The sequence below is a fragment of the Vulpes lagopus genome, chromosome 1 (assembly GCF_018345385.1).
Source record: "Vulpes lagopus strain Blue_001 chromosome 1, ASM1834538v1, whole genome shotgun sequence".
NCBI classification, from domain to species: Eukaryota; Metazoa; Chordata; class Mammalia; order Carnivora; family Canidae; genus Vulpes; species Vulpes lagopus.
Genome location: NC_054824.1, coordinates 165,414,481 through 165,431,738, shown reverse-complemented (window position 1 = coordinate 165,431,738; position 17,258 = coordinate 165,414,481). Strand labels below are relative to the sequence as shown.

The window sequence follows — 17,258 nt, the reverse complement described above, 5'->3', positions numbered from 1 at the left end:
ATGCCATTTCCAACTTATAAATCTGCTGTATTCTGGTGAAAGTATTAATGAGGGGCTTTTGCTAATTCTCAGAACAGAATGCTTTTTATTTTGTTGGGCCATATCCAAGAGTCTTTTTCTCCATCTAATGGCTTAATTTTAACAATAGCTTTCTGTCTTATTAAAGAAGTTAAAGTAAACCCCTGTAGAAAAGCGTCTTTTGTTCACCTCTGCAACCTGTCCCAGTGTACTTATAAATAGGAACCCATTTTCTGAAGTCTTTTTTATTCTAGTATCAGATAACTGTCTGTTGGTGACTATTTTACAAGTGATATATAATTCGTGGCTTTTTACCATGTTAGCAGTTATCATAAAATAATACTATATCTGTCAGCATGGACTTACCAACTCTACTTGTAGCACAAAGGACCAAGAATAGAGCATTCATGGTCGTTTTCTCACCATCTGAATGAATCACATTAGGGTTCTCTTTTCCACAGAGATCTTGCAGCCCGTAACTGCCTAGTGGGAGAAAACCATGTGGTAAAAGTGGCTGACTTTGGCTTAAGTAGATTGATGACTGGAGACACGTATACTGCTCATGCTGGAGCCAAATTTCCTATTAAATGGACAGCACCAGAGAGTCTTGCCTACAATACCTTCTCAATTAAATCTGACGTCTGGGGTAAGGTTGGAAGGGACTTTTTCTTTGTCTGACATTTTATGTTTTTAATAAATGTTTTTAGTTCTTTAGAGCTTCTCATTTGTGTGATCAGTAAACTCTGCCTTTATCCTCCATCCTTTATCAGTCATTCAGCAAAAATTTATTAATACCTACTATCTGCCAGGCATTGTGTTAGTCACTTAGCATAGAAAGTAGTGTAAAGAAAGTGGGAAAAAAAAGTCCCCACTTTCAAAGGGCTCACAGTCTAGATCTTGGATTGCATTGGAATTTTATTGATCCTCTCTTTGCAAAGCTTCCTGTTTTCCATATTAGGTTTTATTGCTCGTTTCGAGTACTGTGACACAGAGTAGCCTCTTCTTTTCAAGGAAAGCATGATGGAATTGCATTTAGACTTTGTCCTTGTAACTAACTCATCTTGTTTCTGTTGTCATGAAAAGCAGATTTAGCAGGGGCTCATGGACTGAACAAGTCTATAGAAATTTGGGAGCAGCCCCGGTGGCGCAGCGGTTTAGCGCCGCCTACAGCCTGGGGTGTGATCCTGGAGACCTGGGATCGAGTCCCACATCGGGCTCCCTGCATGGACCCTGCTTCTCGCTCTGCCTGTGTCTCTACCTCTCTGCCTGCCTCTCTCTCTCTCTCTCTCTCTCTCTGCCTCTGAATTAAAAAAAAGAAATTTGGGTTGTAGACCAACAGAAATAGTTGTAAGATGTTGAGTCACTTTTTACCAGAAATCTTAAACTCAGAAATAATGTGTGACAAAGTCAAGCAAATTTCCTTTTCTAGTGTGATTTTTTTTCTTTGTTTTTTTTTTTCTTTTTTCAAAGATTTTATTTATTTGAGAGAGGGAGAGCACAGAGGGAGAGGGAGAAGCAGATTCCCCACTGAGCAGGGAATCTGATACAGGCCTCAATCCCAGGACCCCAGGATCATGATCTGAGCCAAAGGCAGATGCTTAACCAACTGAACCATCCTGGCACCACTAGTGTGATGTTTTTTTTTTATTTTAAATTAGTTTATTTCTTTTTGACTCCTTTAATATTTGCTGATGTAAAAACTGGAATTCATTAAATAGATCATAGATTGTTCTAAGAGTAGTTGGGTTTTGTCCCAGACTTTCTATGGTCATAATTTATTCTCCCTCACTACAGTAAAGGAAATCCAAATAAAAATTGGGGAATTTATGGGGTGCCTGGGTAGCTCAGTCAATTGAGCATCAGACTCTTGGTTTTGGCTTGGGGTGTGATCTTGGTATCTTGTGATATGGGATTAAGCCCTGTGTTGGGCTCCATGCTCAGTGGGCAGTCTGCTTGGGATTCAACCATCCTCTCCCTCTGTTCCCCACCCCTTCCTCCCATTGCCCCCACTGGTGTGAGTGTGTGCTCTCATGCACTTGCTGTCTCAGATTAAAAAAAAAAATCTTTAAAAAAAATTGGCAAATTTATAGAAAACTGTCTTGAGGTTATGCCTGAAGCATTCTTCTGGCAGATACCTTAGAAGGACAAGTTCAGCTATAAGAATTAGAAGAGTATACTAATGTTGTAACAGTGTGAATGTTATCCAAAATTTGAAAGAAAAGTTACCTAATGGTATAAAATTAAAGATCAGAGAAGAAACATTCAACTTTTCTTTTTTTTAAATCCCTTATGCAGCTTTCGGGGTACTGTTGTGGGAAATTGCTACATATGGAATGTCACCATATCCAGGTATTGACCTGTCTCAGGTGTATGATCTACTGGAAAAAGGATATCGAATGGAACAACCTGAAGGATGCCCCCCTAAGGTTTATGAACTTATGAGAGCATGTAAGTGGTTTTCTTGTTGTTGTTGTTTTTGTTTTTTGAGTTTTTTGTATTTTAATTTTGAAGGGTTAAGTCAGTGATTCAGGGTGATTAACAAAATAAGAAAACAGTTTTCCTCTCAGTGTTAGATTGAATCCAATCTCATGACACATAAAGTGTTGGTCAGGTGTGTTTGGGTGGCTCAGGCTGCCTTCAGTGCAGGTCATGACCTCAGGATTCTGGGATCGAGCCTGAATAGGGCTTCCTGCTCAGTGGGGGATCTGCTTCTCCCTCTCCCTCTACCCCTCTCCCCGTACTCATGTGCGTGCTCTCTCTCTCTCATAAATAAATAAAATCTTTAAAAAAGGGTCATTGATCAGCCAGTTGGCATATATAATAAACCATTGAGTCTTAATTGGAATTCTAATAACAGTTGTCCATGGCCCATATATTGCATATAAGTGGTTTCCCCAAACCACTCGCATATTCTAATAGGTTAATAAGAAACTGGGTTTGGAGATGGCTGCTTTCAACTAGATAAAAATGATTGCTAAAGACTGGAGAGTACCTGAAAGTAACCACTTTGAATAAACAAAAGCATCTGACTTCTTAACAGATGAGAAAGCTAGAAGGTTAGTGGTGAATTAGATTGCATTGTGTTTAAGCATATGTCTTGTTATTTTCCTTACCGTCCTGTTTTTGTCAAAGTGAACTCTAACTTCCTCCTTTCTGATATCCTGTTATACTTCTGATTATACTTAGCTGATTATAAGGTTAGAATGAGTTTGAATACAGGTTCTACTTCTTTCATTTTTCTAGTAGAAAAAAACTTTCCATTTTATTTTATTTTATTTTATTTATTTTAGATTTTATTTATTCACGAGAGACACAGAGGCAGAGACATAGGCAGAGGGAGAAGCAGACTCCATGTAGGGAGCTTGATGTGGGACTCAATCCTGGGACTCCAGGATCATGCTCTGGGCCAAAGGCAGGCACCAAACTGCTGAGCCACCCAGGCGCCCCAACTTTCCATTTTATAAAGCATCTCCCCACCCCTCTTTATCCCCGTAGTAGAGAAAATAGAAGCTGAGGCTACATAGAAGCACCAGCCCTAGGAAGTGGGTTTATCACAGTTTTAAGTCTGGAACTGAGAAGCATCTGCCTCACTGTCATTGTGAACATGCTGTACCTCTCCTTCAGTAGCATCCATCATGATGCTTGGGACTCGCTTGCAGGTGTGCCATTGGATATTTAATTTTTGAAAGGAGCTTTCAGTATTTTCTTCTTTTGTTACATAGGCTGGAAGTGGAGCCCTGCTGACAGGCCATCTTTTGCTGAAACACATCAGGCTTTTGAAACCATGTTTCATGACTCCAGCATTTCTGAAGGTGGGAATCTGGTAGTTTACAGCTGGTGGCCAGTTCTGGGTGGTGTTAGGGGTGGTAATATTTCAAAAACAGTAGATTCTTCTAGTTTGTGACTCTGTTTCGGGATATTGAATTAATTCTTGGCCTTTATTCTCGCTTTGCTTTTTCTTTCTTTTTTCTTTTTCTTTCTTTTTTTTTTTTTTTTTTTTTGCTATTTTTAAATGTCTCTATGTCTCTGCTCATTTCTAATATTGAAATTGTATTTTAATTAGAAATTCAGTCTCTTCATAAAGAGAAGAAGTTTGGTAGTTCTTTAACCACCAACACTTACCATATATGGAAGGGAAGAAAAAATGAGTATGAAGATTATTCCACCTCCCTGAACCATACCTACAAAGACAGAATCAAGTCATTAAGGCAATATCCAGAAATTTCATTTCTAGAAATAGTTCTTGAAATAAGAGTATGAATAAAGATTTAGCTACAAAGATGTTACATCAGCATGTAGTTTTTAATATTGAAAAATTAAGAACAATTTAAGAATCTAATTATGTTCATATAATGGAATATTTAAAATGATATTCTTAAATATATTGACATAGAAAATAGTTTAAAATGAGCATGTTAAGCTATGAACAGTGAGAAGCCTTTTCGTATCTGAAAAACAAATTTATAGGCGCACGTAGGCATGACAGTGCCTCTACAATTACATGCAGAAGTCAGACAGTAAACTTGTTATATAGACAGGCTATTCCTAGAGAGTTAAAAACATCGAATTCTTAGTTATTTGTGCTTATTATTAGATTCTTTGGTATAGCTCCAGAATTTCACACATATTTGTTCAAATTTCTCCTTCATAATTGAACACAGAGCTTACTACTTAAGTTCAGGTTTTAAAATATGAGAAAAGGAAATCAGGCAAGTTGAATTTTGTCATCTTTTGTTAGCAATGTATCATTTCAGATAAGAAGGGAAAAGTATAACACTGAAGTTGAATGAAAAGTATTTTCTTCCTTGTCCTTTGCTTAGCTGAAACTTCTGCACATCAACCTTTGGGCCAGTTTGAGCAGCTGCCTGTCTCGGCCCCTCTGTGCTTTACCACAGCAGAGCTGGAGTGATACAAGTCACAGGCTCCACTTCTCTGATGCTTCTGTGTCACCTTTTAACTTCTGTTGAATCCTTGCTTAAATATTTCTGCTTCTTTCAAAAATGTTCTGTCCTTTTAGAAAATCAGCCATTATCAGTTTTTAAAGGTAATTGCAATTCAGAATTGTTAAGCAAGAAATTTAAAATTATTTAACCCACATTTTATTAAGCATTTAATCTTTGGCAAGCACTATACTGAAGACATAGGGATAAGACACAGTTCCTACCTTAAAAAGATGTATTTATTAGTTGTGAGTGGAAGAAATCTAACTCAAGTTTTCGAAAGCAATAAAAGGAGGATTTATTGGCTCATAACCAAACCATGGGAAAGGAGGGATGGTGTGAACTTCAGAGTCAGTAGAAGCCACAGACTCAAGGGGCTCTGGGACTTCCTACTTCCCACAGCCACTCCCACCCAGTATCACTTCACTTTTGCTTCGACATTGATCTCATCCTCAGAATATTCCAAGAGGCACGGGGCACAGTTACTAGCATCCTTGAGGTCATATCTTTATAGCTTACGTCTGTGTCTGCCAGCTGCTGTACATAGCAGTGTAGGAAAGGAATCTCACTGACAGTGCTTGGGTTATATACTGTATATCCATTCTTGTGGAGGAGTCGATTTTTTTAAATAGTTGCCAAAAAATGTAAAATAAACACAATATTTCACAATTTCATTGATTCCACTTCATTTTTGTTCAGGAATGAGTAGCAAAGTATGTCTTTGCCCCAGTAGAAGCCACAAAATGCATAGCCATGTTCAAAAGGGTGAGCACTTTTTCAGAAGCCTCATTTGCTTCATTTGAATGAAATGAAATGCATCTACCCTCCTTCTTGGTATAAGGTACAATCTAAAAATAAAAATAACTCCAGAAATCTGTCTGCTTTGGTCAGCCTTTGAATAAGGACTCAGTAAACAAGGATATCCAAATGATATGGAAGCACATGAAACCATGCTGAACATTACTCATCATCAGAGAAATCCAAAATAGAACAATGAGATGCCATAGAGACTGACACCAGAATGGCTCAAATTAAAATTGAACAAAAAAAAACCCTGATAATATCAAACTCTGGCAAGCATGCAGAGTAACCAAAACTACTATACAATGCTAATGGGAGTATAGATTGGCCCAGCCATTTTGGGAGACCGTTTGGCACAATCCAACAAAGCTGAATTATGTGCACCCTATAACCCACCAGTCCTGCTCCTAGGTATATACCCAGCAGACAATCACACAATTCTGAAGCAAAAGACACGTAGTAGGGTGTTCCTAGCAGCATATTCACAATAGCCAAAAACTAAAAACAACCTAAGTATCCATCAAAAGAGGAATGGATTAATTTTGGTATATTCACACTTTTGAACAATATACCATGAGAGAAAGCCCCTGCCACATGCAACAATGTGGATGAATCCACAGTCACAATGTTGAGCAAGAGAAGCCAGACATAAAAGAGTACATACTCTGTGATTCCATTGTATATTTTAGTACTCTTTTCTCCAGTTTTTTTTCCCTGTTGTATACTTTTTCTGAAAATAAAACCTTTTCTGTGTCCTGAAATTGTTTTTCATCAGTCCTTTTATCTTCCTCACAGAGGTAGCTGAGGAACTTGGGAGAGCTGCCTCCTCCTCATCTGTTGTTCCATACCTGCCCCGACTGCCAATACTTCCTTCCAAGACCCGGACGCTGAAGAAGCAGGTGGAGAACAAGGAGAATATCGAAGCGGCACAGGACACCACAGAAAATTCTGCTTCCAGTTCAGCACCAGGTATGGGTCACTAGGCGGGTAGAATTAAACTGTTTCCAGAACCTTGGGGTTTGATCCTTTATTTCCACTTTGCTGTCCGTCTTCCCCAAAGAGAGAATGGCCAGCATTAAACCAGCTCCTGCTCTTGTCCTTGGTTCTGGGATGCCAGCGTCATTAGTCCTGATCTCTTCTGTCCGTTCTACTACTTGGCCTCTCGCCCTGTTTCCTCAACTCTCCAATCTCAGACAGTTATCTCTTGACAGTTTCTGGGAAAAACTGCTTCATTGAGCCTGATAGATGAGGTCAGGGTGTGCTGTAGCTTTTAGAGAATAGACAATAGCCAAGGTGAAAGCCAGCACGTTGTTTCTTCCCAGTTATATCACATGTTGTATTTGGAACACTCATCGGTGTAAAATGATAACATATTTATTAATTTCTTCTGAGTCCTGACATTTAAGAGATACTAACAAAACTCTTATAGTTAACCATAGTTACTCAAGTGTAATGGAATCACTGTCTTTAACGTTACTGATTGGCCATTTCTTATCAGGGTTCATTAGAGGTGCACAGGCCCCTAGTGGGTCCCCAGCATTGCCTCGAAAACAAAGAGACAAGTCACCCAGCAGCCTCTTGGAAGATGCCAAAGAGACATGCTTCACCAGGGATAGGAAGGGAGGCTTCTTCAGCTCCTTCATGAAAAAGAGAAATGCTCCCACACCCCCTAAACGCAGCAGTTCCTTCCGAGAAATGGAGAATCAACCCCACAAGAAATATGAACTCACGGGTAACTTCTCATCTGTTGCTTCTCTACAGCATGCTGATGGGTTCTCTTTCACTCCTGCCCAGCAAGAAGCGAATCTGGTGCCACCCAAGTGCTATGGGGGGAGCTTTGCACAGAGGAACCTCTGTAATGACGATGGTGGCGGGGGTGGGGGCAGTGGCACTGCTGGGGGTGGGTGGTCTGGCATTACAGGCTTCTTTACACCACGTTTAATCAAAAAGACACTGGGCTTACGAGCGGGTAAACCCACAGCCAGTGATGACACTTCCAAGCCTTTTCCAAGGTCAAACTCTACATCTTCCATGTCCTCAGGGCTTCCAGAGCAGGATAGGATGGCAATGACCCTTCCCAGGAACTGCCAGAGGTCCAAACTCCAGCTGGAAAGGACAGTGTCCACCTCTTCTCAGCCAGAAGAGAATGTGGACAGGGCCAATGATATGCTTCCAAAAAAATCAGAGGAAGGTGCTGCTCCAAGCAGGGAGAGACCAAAAGCCAAACTTTTGCCCAGAGGAGCCACAGCTCTTCCTCTCAGAACCCCCTCTGGGGACCCAGCCATTACAGAGAAGGACTCTCCAGCGGTGGGGGTGGCTGGAGTGGCAGCTGCCCCAAAGAGCAAGGAGAGGAATGGTGGAGCACGACTTGGCATGGCTGGAGTCCCAGAGGATGGCGAGCAGACAGGCTGGTCTTCTCCGGCCAAGGCTGCAGCAGCCCTCCCAACCACTCACAACCACAAAGTGCCAGTCCTTATTTCACCCACTCTGAAGCACACTCCAGCTGACGTGCAGCTCATTGGCACAGACTCTCAGGGCAATAAATTCAAACTCTTATCTGAGCATCAGGTCACATCCTCTGGAGACAAGGACCGACCCCGACGGGTAAAACCAAAGTGTGCCCCACCCCCACCCCCAGTGATGAGACTACTGCAGCATCCGTCCATGTGCTCAGACTCCACGGAAGAGCCCACTGCCCCGACTGCAGGACAGCCCACGCCAGAAACACAGGAAGGAGGGAAGAAGGCAGCTCCGGGGGCAGTGCCCATCGGTGGGAAAGCTGGGAGGCCAGTGATGCCTCCACCTCAAGTGCCTCTGCCCACATCTTCCATCTCACCAGCCAAAATGGCTAATGGCACAGCAGGTACTAAAGTGGCTCTGAGAAAAACCAAACAGGTGGCTGAGAAAATCTCAGCAGACAAAATCAGCAAAGAGGCCCTGCTGGAATGTGCTGACCTACTGTCCAGTGCAATCACGGAACCTGTGCCCAACAGCCAGCTGGTGGACACGGGACACCAGCTACTCGACTACTGCTCAGGCTATGTGGACTGCATCCCTCAAACTCGCAACAAATTTGCCTTCCGAGAGGCTGTGAGCAAACTGGAACTCAGCCTGCAGGAGCTGCAGGTGTCTTCAGCTGCTGCCGGGGTGTCCGGGGCAAACCCTGTCCTTAATAACTTATTGTCATGTGTCCAGGAAATCAGTGACGTGGTGCAGAGGTAGCCACTGTGAGCCTCAGGGGAAGATGCTCACATTTCTGAGGGGAGAGGGAAAGGGGCTTGTTTTCCTGTGTTCTTGTTTTCAAAAAATGAAAGACTGATACTTGAGTGTGTTTATGTGAAGTACCTCAGATCTCTGAGTTCTCACGTTTACAGGTTCATCTCAAAAATAACAAAAAGCAAAACACATAGGACAGGGAAATGAAATGGGGGCAGAGCAGTGGTGGACAGGATTGGAAGCTGCCCTGGAACATCAGGGAACATGTGTCTGCCAGGTCACAGAGAACCCAGTCCAATCCGTTCTTACGTGGGATGACATGTGGTGGGTAAACAGGGCTGCTCTGGGCCAGGCTGCAGGCCTGTGTGCAGACTGTGGACTGGCCGGGGTGCTCACTCCGCGCCCCAAGAAGGGGACTGTCTTGGGGCTCCAGGAGGTACTGGCGGTGGTCACGTGCCACCTCACCTAATGAATCGGGTGGGAGTGAAGAAGGGAAAGCTGGGAATGTTACCGAGGGGGACCTTTCCTTTGAGGCCATTGAAAGCAGCTGTTTCTCCAGAGCTCACCGCCATAGTCGAAGCTGCAGGTCAGCCTGCGAGGGCATGCTCCTGTCCTTTTTACCATGGGCATGTTAATTGGTGCAGGAAGTAAAGAATGCTAGGAAGTAGTCAGGGAGATTGAAACTTCCTCCTCACATCTCCACTGATAAGCAGAAGTCATTTCTCCCCCTCATAGGTTATTTCCTAGTGGACTGGGATTGGTTTTTAGCTCGCTGGTGCCCATCTATAAATTGTAGGCATAGGGGTCTCCTTTGTGGTTCCTCTCTGCTCTCTGCTGGGCGGGCCATCTTCCTTTATATCTGGCAGTATTCAGGGCATTAATCAATGTCTATATGGAAAACAGCGGTCACGTACAGGCTCTCTTGGGAATCCTTTTCTGATGCCGTGCCCCTGCAAACCGACATACTGGCCAAGGAATTAAGCAGCTCTGCATCTCTTTATCGGCTAACATGCCAGGGAAGGAGGTCTCTTTTTGGAATCCATTGGCCAGCTCCAGAGGTCTGTGACTTTAAGTGTTCTTGAGAAGCTGATTTGGTCCCAATGGCCATTTCTCTGTACTTTTCACCTCCCTCATCACCTTAGACCCAGGCTAGGTAGGGAGGAGGAGAAATATTCTTTCACTTTCCGTGAATTTCAGATGAATTGCCCCCAATTACTCCCACCTACTCTTCTCCCTTCACATAGCCCCTTCCCCCTCATGGTTGTGCTTGTCTGTAAATACTGGGAATACTCTTTGATATTTATTTTGTCACTTCACCTCTCTTTGAAGAATGCATAATCGAAGGGGCAGGTCATTTCAAGGAAACACTGATTAAACCCTAGAAACATAATGACTTAACCCCCAAATATGTTTTGCCTTTGAAAACTAGGCCTTCTCCTATTTAGTTATAGTTATGGAAGCTAATTAGGATCATATTGAACTGAACCTAGGCAGTTAGATAATATTCTTGATATCAGGTCTAATCTTAATACTTCATTCTCTTTTTAAAGCTTTATGACCACCACCCCTCACCTGCCCAAGGAGAACCTGATACAAAAGAATAAATACATTATTTTTTCCTCCCAAACGAATATTAACTTAGGAAGATAGGAGTTGAACACTGGTGACCTGTGAGTTTTCTTCCTGCCTCTGTTATCGTTCCACTGTCAAGCCACAGCCCCGTCTCTTAATCTGTTAAAGGAAGGTAATACTACATCTTCTCCAGGGTGTTTTGCAAATAAGTGTATAGCTATCCCTTTGAGAGCCACTTCACTGCAGCGTTGTTACGTTCAATGGTTTTCATTCTCTTCTTTGCTCAGTAGCAGATAATGGAAATGTGGAACTGCTGAGATGATGCTAACGGGGCTAGAATACTGAGGAGGCAAAACTATGTTTTGGACAGAGTTTGTCCTCTTTGAGGAGGAAACTGAGTTTTCATTAGAAAGAAAGGAAACCTTGATTCTTGCTGTGGCTGCTCCAGAGGAGGTGCAGGCCAGGAGGAGGAAGAGAAGGGAAGAGACAGTCCTGGGCTTGGCAGGGCTTGGGTGAGCCCTGACTGTAGGTTACCTACAGGATGCAGCACAGGCAGTGAGCAATCTGGCTGACCTTCCCTGAGTGGTCGGTCGAGAAGACCAGACTTCCCTTTAACCAGGATGTCGGCCCATGGTCCTCCCACCTCCTTCTTTGCCACTCCCCTTCATCAGTCATTTCCATAAACTTGAAATTGTTTTAGCAATTTGCCTTTTAAGGGTGGGCAGGGACAGCTAAAACTTTAGAATATTATGCTGCTTTTTAAGTTTATCCGTCATTGTGGGATGCAATTTGAGGGATTAATTATAATTGTTGTTTTTTTCAGGGGATTTTTTTTTTTTTTTTTTTTTTTAAGCAAGGGATCTTTCCTTGAGAGCTCTGAAAATAAGCCTTGGAGGAACACTACTGAGTGTATGTAAGCTCCCTGGTTCTCTCACCGCAGAACAGTTTTGAGGGTGGGGACTGTGTCTCACTCAGGGGCAGCACCTGGCTCTCTGTCTTGCCTACAGTAGGTGCTCACTAAGTTATGAAATAAATTGCTTTTGTTCAACACTGTCCAGAGCAGCATTAACTATTGTAGCACAGCCTGTCCACGTGATGCTTGAACTGTGTGACTTCAGTATTGAAGGCTCAGGGTTCAGGTGAAAGAGGCACTGTCAACTCACTATAAAAGTATCATTTAGATTGCTCCTTTTTCTAATTGAAAAGGACCAGATTTTTAAAGTAACCTTATATAAATTTAAAAGTTTGAGTTCACAGCAGAGAAAACTGCTCAAGACTAAAAGCATGACCTGTCTAGTTTAAAAGCAAAGCAGGAGCAAAAGCCCTTCTACGAGTTGTTGACAACTTTCTAAAGTGGTTATATATGCCTACAGTGGGCTGTCTCAGCTTGAGTCCTTTCATGTACAGGTAATATGATTTCAGCTTCTATTTCTTACCTTAAAATGCAGTGTTTTGTGTAAAATACATCTTGATTGTGCTTTACATGAAGTATTTTCATAAAAGGCTTTGTGTAAAATTAAAGCATGTCTATTTTCCTACAGACTTCCATTGTGATTTTCAGAGATAATAGCCTTAAAAAAGATTGGCCCTAAGAAATTTAGTGTTTTTCCAAATGACCTCTGTTCATTGATATCATTAGAGTAGAGATCCTTTCCCAGTTGCATTTTGGGGTTTAAATTAGAATTTTCTTACAATTCAGTTGAAAATTGGCTGGTAAGATAGTGCCCAGTTAATAAAAGATGCTGACTTTGCTAAGGCATAGCCCGTGTTAACTAAAGTCATGGAGCTTTTGAGTTTCAAAGGATACAGTATAGCTGGTGACTAAGAGTTGAGACTCTGAAGCCAGTCTAGAAGGCAAGTCATTTAACCTTCCTGAGCCTTAGTTTCCACATTGGAAAACAGGGATGATAATAGTAACTACCTCAGGGTTGTTGTAAGGATTAAATGAGATAATGTATATTAGATTCTTAGCTCGAGTGCCTGGCACATAATGAGCACTCCATACATGTTCAGTGCTACTACTATTACTAACACTTAGTCTAGTGAGTCTTAGCCAGGGATGTGCAACAGAATCTCTGGAATTTAACAAAGTCTGATGTGTTGGCTCATCCCAGATCAGAATTCCCAGTGGGGTGAAGTCTCAGCAAGTGTATTTTCCAAGAATTCCTCCAAGTGTTTTAGACATCCAGCACTGCCAGAACACCATTGGTACCCCAACCCTTTTCTTCATAGCTTCAGAAATTGGAAGAGAGGATGGTGAAGTTACCTGCCCATTATCTTAATTAGTGGCACAGTCAAGGCTAAGGTCAGGTCCCTTGACTTTCTGGTTGTGGGGTCTTTCTGCCCTTACTGCTGCCTTGTGAGACACTGCCAAAAAAAAAAAAAAAAAAAAAAGTGGCTCAGATAGACAATCAGCCTGCACAGTGCCGCACACTTTTAAAGCACACACACACTCCTGGCGCTCTGACCTCGAGGGCCTTGAATGTTGAGTAATGGCAACACTAGCAAAGCAGGCATTCAGTAGAGCTCAGTGATATAAAAAAAAAAAAAAAATGTATGGGGTTATTCCTTTGGACAGACCTCAGCAACACAGCAGTGGTCTGTACTTTGTATAAAGAAATATCAAGTTAAGTTTTAAAAAACCCTAGTCCTACATTCCTTTTTCTTAAAAACAAAATGACTTTATTCCATATCATTTTAATGGCTATGAGGTAATGTATATGAAAGCACTTTGAGGAAAGTATCAAATGTAATTTAACTGTAAGGTTGTATTATTAATGTCTGTTTAGAAGATCAGACAGTTAGATGCTGATTGACTAATCACCCCTGTGACTTACCACATTTGTAAATATGAAACTGCTAAATGAATATGTGCAGGTATAGTTAAGTGTTTTGCTAAAATTGTAGCTCAGCGCCGAATAACTTCAGAAAACTACGGACCAACTTTCTGGTTTAATTATCATTAAAAAATACTAATATGTACTCCAGAATAAAGAAGCTCTTCCAGGGACCTTGACTCAGGAAGAATTAAAGCCCTCTTCTTAGCCTTGAACACTTGTCCACAACTTGTTCAGCCATTTAGCATCCTAACATGGTGGGAGCAGACTCTTACCTGTTAATGTTGACAGTGTCTTTTTAACCGATGTCCAGCGTGGTTTCGTTGGGATTTTTTGGGTGGGGAGGGGACAGGTGGGATTGGATGGCCATACAACCAGTGCACTTTGGGAATTAGTTTTCTAAAATTTCCTCCCGTTAGAAATGAGCTTGACATTCATCATCTGTATGTGCGTGTTTTTCCTAAAATGAGTAGCTAAACACAATTTGCCTATTAGATTATAAAATACCCCAGAGTAAATTGCATTGGTGGCCACTTTTGAGTTATAGCTACACTGCATTCTGACCTCTCCCTTCCAGTTTTAGCTCTTGTTGTCATTGTTACTGTCTGGCTATGCTTCCACAGGAATTCACATTGAGCTGACAGGGTTGTCTGTGTTTTTGTTCATAACGATTTTTGGGTTTTATCTCGCTTGGCATTAACTTGTTTTACCTTGGTTTGGGATCCATCTCTGTTTCCTAAGCATTTATTACAACCAGTTTTCTTATGTAGATGGGTCTCTGGATGGAAGTTTCTTCTTATGAATTAATAGACCTCCAGCTGTCTATATCTCTGCCTCAGCTTCTGTCAAGCTCAGTTCTTTTGTAAATGTCTGCTTTGGATTGGGATGTGTGGGAGCCGGAAAGAGAAGGAAAGGCAGCTCCAAGGGACCTTATGCCCTTCTGACAAAGGCAGGCAAAGGTAGCCCCACAATGCCTGTACGTTCTGCGTGACAACCCAGAAAACCGTTTGCTGGCCATAGCCCTGCTAGTCAGAGAGGAGAAGCCTTGGGCTGGTTCGAAAGCTTGTCCCACTCTTAACAGTTAGGATAGTTAAATCTTTTGGAGAGAGTTCCAGTTTTCCAACTACCAGAATTTTAAAAAATGCAAGGTTTGTTTTTTGTTTTTTTGGGTTTTTTTTCTGGCAAGTGCCTCCAGTAACAGTGATTGCTGTTACCTGCTCTGTTCCAGCCAGAACTTCACTGCTATTCCCTGTCCTCCTGTATTACTGGAAAGCGTGGGTGGATTTCAGGGCTGTGGAATGGGCCTCCTGTGCAGAGCATCTACCCAGATGACTGTCTTGGCTCCATGTCTGTCTTATGTGAAGTTTACTGCAATGTCCAAAAAGAGGACTTTCTGCTCTGGGGCTGCTGTTTCTCATGCCATACCAGAGGTGTACATTTCCTCTTGAGATAACACATATATAAGATGATATTTCCTTCATTTCTAACTCAGTATCCTAGATCCATAGGACAGGACATTAGGGGAGGCTCCACCCTATGATAATCAGGGTAAGAAGATTGCATGCTTCTCCCTGAGTGAGGAGGCTAAAGCAGGTCATCTTGATTCTAGGTCATTCAGAGGATTGTGCCTTCAGAGATGGGTTTTGTGTGTGTTGCGGAGGAGAGACTTGTAAGCTGGGTTGATGTTGCATGATGAGTGAGCTAGAACTGGTAGGTGGGTGGCGGTGGCTCAAAGCCCTGGTCGGTGAGAATCCCTGCTTGAGATGTTCCCCACACACACGGTGTGTGACAGACTGCACTTTTCTCCATCCTGATTGGTGAGCTGGGGGAAGGCTGTTCTAACTGGCCCTTCCCTCCTTCCAAGAGCATTTCTTTGCTCCTGTGTACAATTACGAATTTGAAATTGTTTACCTCTCTTAGAAGAATTACATCCTTTAACTTTCCCACTGTTGAGTACGCATACTGAACACAGTAGCATGGCCCTGGAGCAGCCCATGGTCACAGATGGCATGTGAACTGATCTAACCTGCACATCATCTCAAGGAAGGGCCGTCTCCTTTAAGTCAAAAGCTTAGGCCACTTTGTCCTCAGATCATGCCCCATACGTGCCCTCTGTGTCTGTTCTGTGAAATTCTTGGTTGTTTTACTCAAAGGAGCAAGTTTCTGGGTCCTGCATGTCACTCCAGACTACTGAGCTATAAATGCAGGACTTGAGGTCTGGGAGCATTCTGGTCAATTCTTTAGGACATGGTGGAGGTGAATTGTCCAGTGCTAGCAGGCTTTAAGAAAGGAATTAGAAAATTTTATCAGAATAGGAATTTTAAATCATGTAATTAAGCACCATACACTTGAACTGGAGAATAGGACTTCTAGTTAGTAAAATTTTCACATGTAGGGATAGTTTTCATCAGTTGTGTAACACAACAGTAACACAGGTATGCCAAATAAATTTATTCTTGATTCAGAAGATATTGCAGGATCCTGTAGTGCTTTAGTGTCCTCACTGGTGAATCCCAGATACTGTTCTTTACAATTCAGAGGTACCATACCATGTGTTGAAAGTGGCAAGAATGCCAAGAGACTGAGATGTTTCTGGTAGCTGAAGGCCAGGTAAGCCAGCCTGCCTCCATTTCAACAAGCCGTTTTTCACTGTGGCCACTGTTCTTGGGATTCCGTTATGAGAGAAATTTTCTGAGATCTTGAGAAATCACCTTGATTTAGGGTGATTGTTCTTCAGAGAAATTAGTATTCAGAAACTAGAAAGGACAATGAGGTACTCATCTTAGAGTTCTTTAGGGCACATGTTTGAAAACCTTCAGATCTCAGATCTGTAGAGAGGGTATGTGTTATGTCCACGTCTTGTACATACACCGTTGTCGTGCTAAGAAAGGAGAGGAGTAGGTGAAAGAGGAGTTACCCAGATCTTTCCCTGTGGTGAATAGAAGCTGTGCCCTGGTTTGGTGTGTTTGCCATGAACAGGCTGATTGAGCTGTTTATGCATCCTCAGAACCCCCGGTCCCCTGGGTGGACCCCACACTCTTCCTCTTTGCAATCCGATTCTGTAATGACTATCAGTGGAGAAACCCAGTTTTATGCTCGCTTGACAAAAACAAGTTGGAACATTTCATGGTGGCTGACAGAACTTTGCCCTAAAACATATGACTCTTTAAAACTTGTTTAACATTTATACCAAAGGTCACGCTCTGCAGGTGTATGCATGGTGGGTGCACACGGGGTGAGGCCTGGTGTGCACTGCGGAGGGGACACAGTGAGACAATATGGGATTTAACTGAAAACACATCAATCATGGGTCACACTACCAGTGTTGTCAGGTATTTGTTCTTGTAATATATTTTCAGGTGTTTTGTTTTTCTAATTTAATTCTCTCACCCTGTTGTCTGACTGTGAACTGCTAACAGTGTTAAACTTGATGTAAATAAACGAGGCCCTTGAAAGGGGAATGCTGTCTGCCTGTTGTCTCACAAGGCTTGCCAACTTGTGTTTTATTTTAAATAAAGGTTGCAATATTTTATTGGCAAAGTAGGCTTGTGATTGGAGTGTTTCTCCCCCAATTTTAACTGAGCGGGAATCTGCAGAATTTTTCTTTCTTTACAATAAGATAGAAGTGTGTGAGGTAAAGAAGCTGGTTTTAGCAACATCTCTCCGGCACATTCTTTAGCATCTCCTCCCGGAGGAGAGAATACTCATTCTTCAATGGATTATGCTTTTTGGAAACGGCTAAAGGCAGCATCTGGAGCCCAGCAAGTACAGACGGTGGGTAATGTGTGTACATGCGTGTATATCTGGCTAACATAAGGTGAAAAGGGAGCCTTCTCTCAAAGTCTATTCTGAGGACAATTCCAAATAGGTTCTG

The 17,258-nt window shown here is 42.3% G+C and overlaps 1 protein-coding gene across 6 annotated transcripts in view; it reads left to right on the top strand.

The window, feature by feature from the left end:
* ABL2 (ABL proto-oncogene 2, non-receptor tyrosine kinase) overlaps nt 1-16,924 on the top strand; it is a 118,865-nt gene extending 101,941 nt beyond the window's left edge. For 3 of the 6 annotated variants that reach the window (XM_041754685.1, XM_041754666.1, XM_041754674.1), the window contains 6 exons: nt 480-664; nt 2,314-2,466; nt 3,741-3,830; nt 6,555-6,728; nt 7,258-7,491; nt 7,801-16,924. In XM_041754685.1, the coding sequence (XP_041610619.1) occupies nt 480-664; nt 2,314-2,466; nt 3,741-3,830; nt 6,555-6,728; nt 7,258-7,491; nt 7,801-8,981 (2,017 nt within the window). In that variant the 3' untranslated portion in view covers nt 8,982-16,924. Of the gene's footprint in view, nt 1-479; nt 665-2,313; nt 2,467-3,740; nt 3,831-6,554; nt 6,729-7,257 lie in introns of all 6 variants that reach the window. The other 3 variants (XM_041754656.1, XM_041754642.1, XM_041754650.1) reach the window with 1 other exon arrangement.
* Nucleotides 16,925-17,258: the final 334 nt, after the last annotated feature.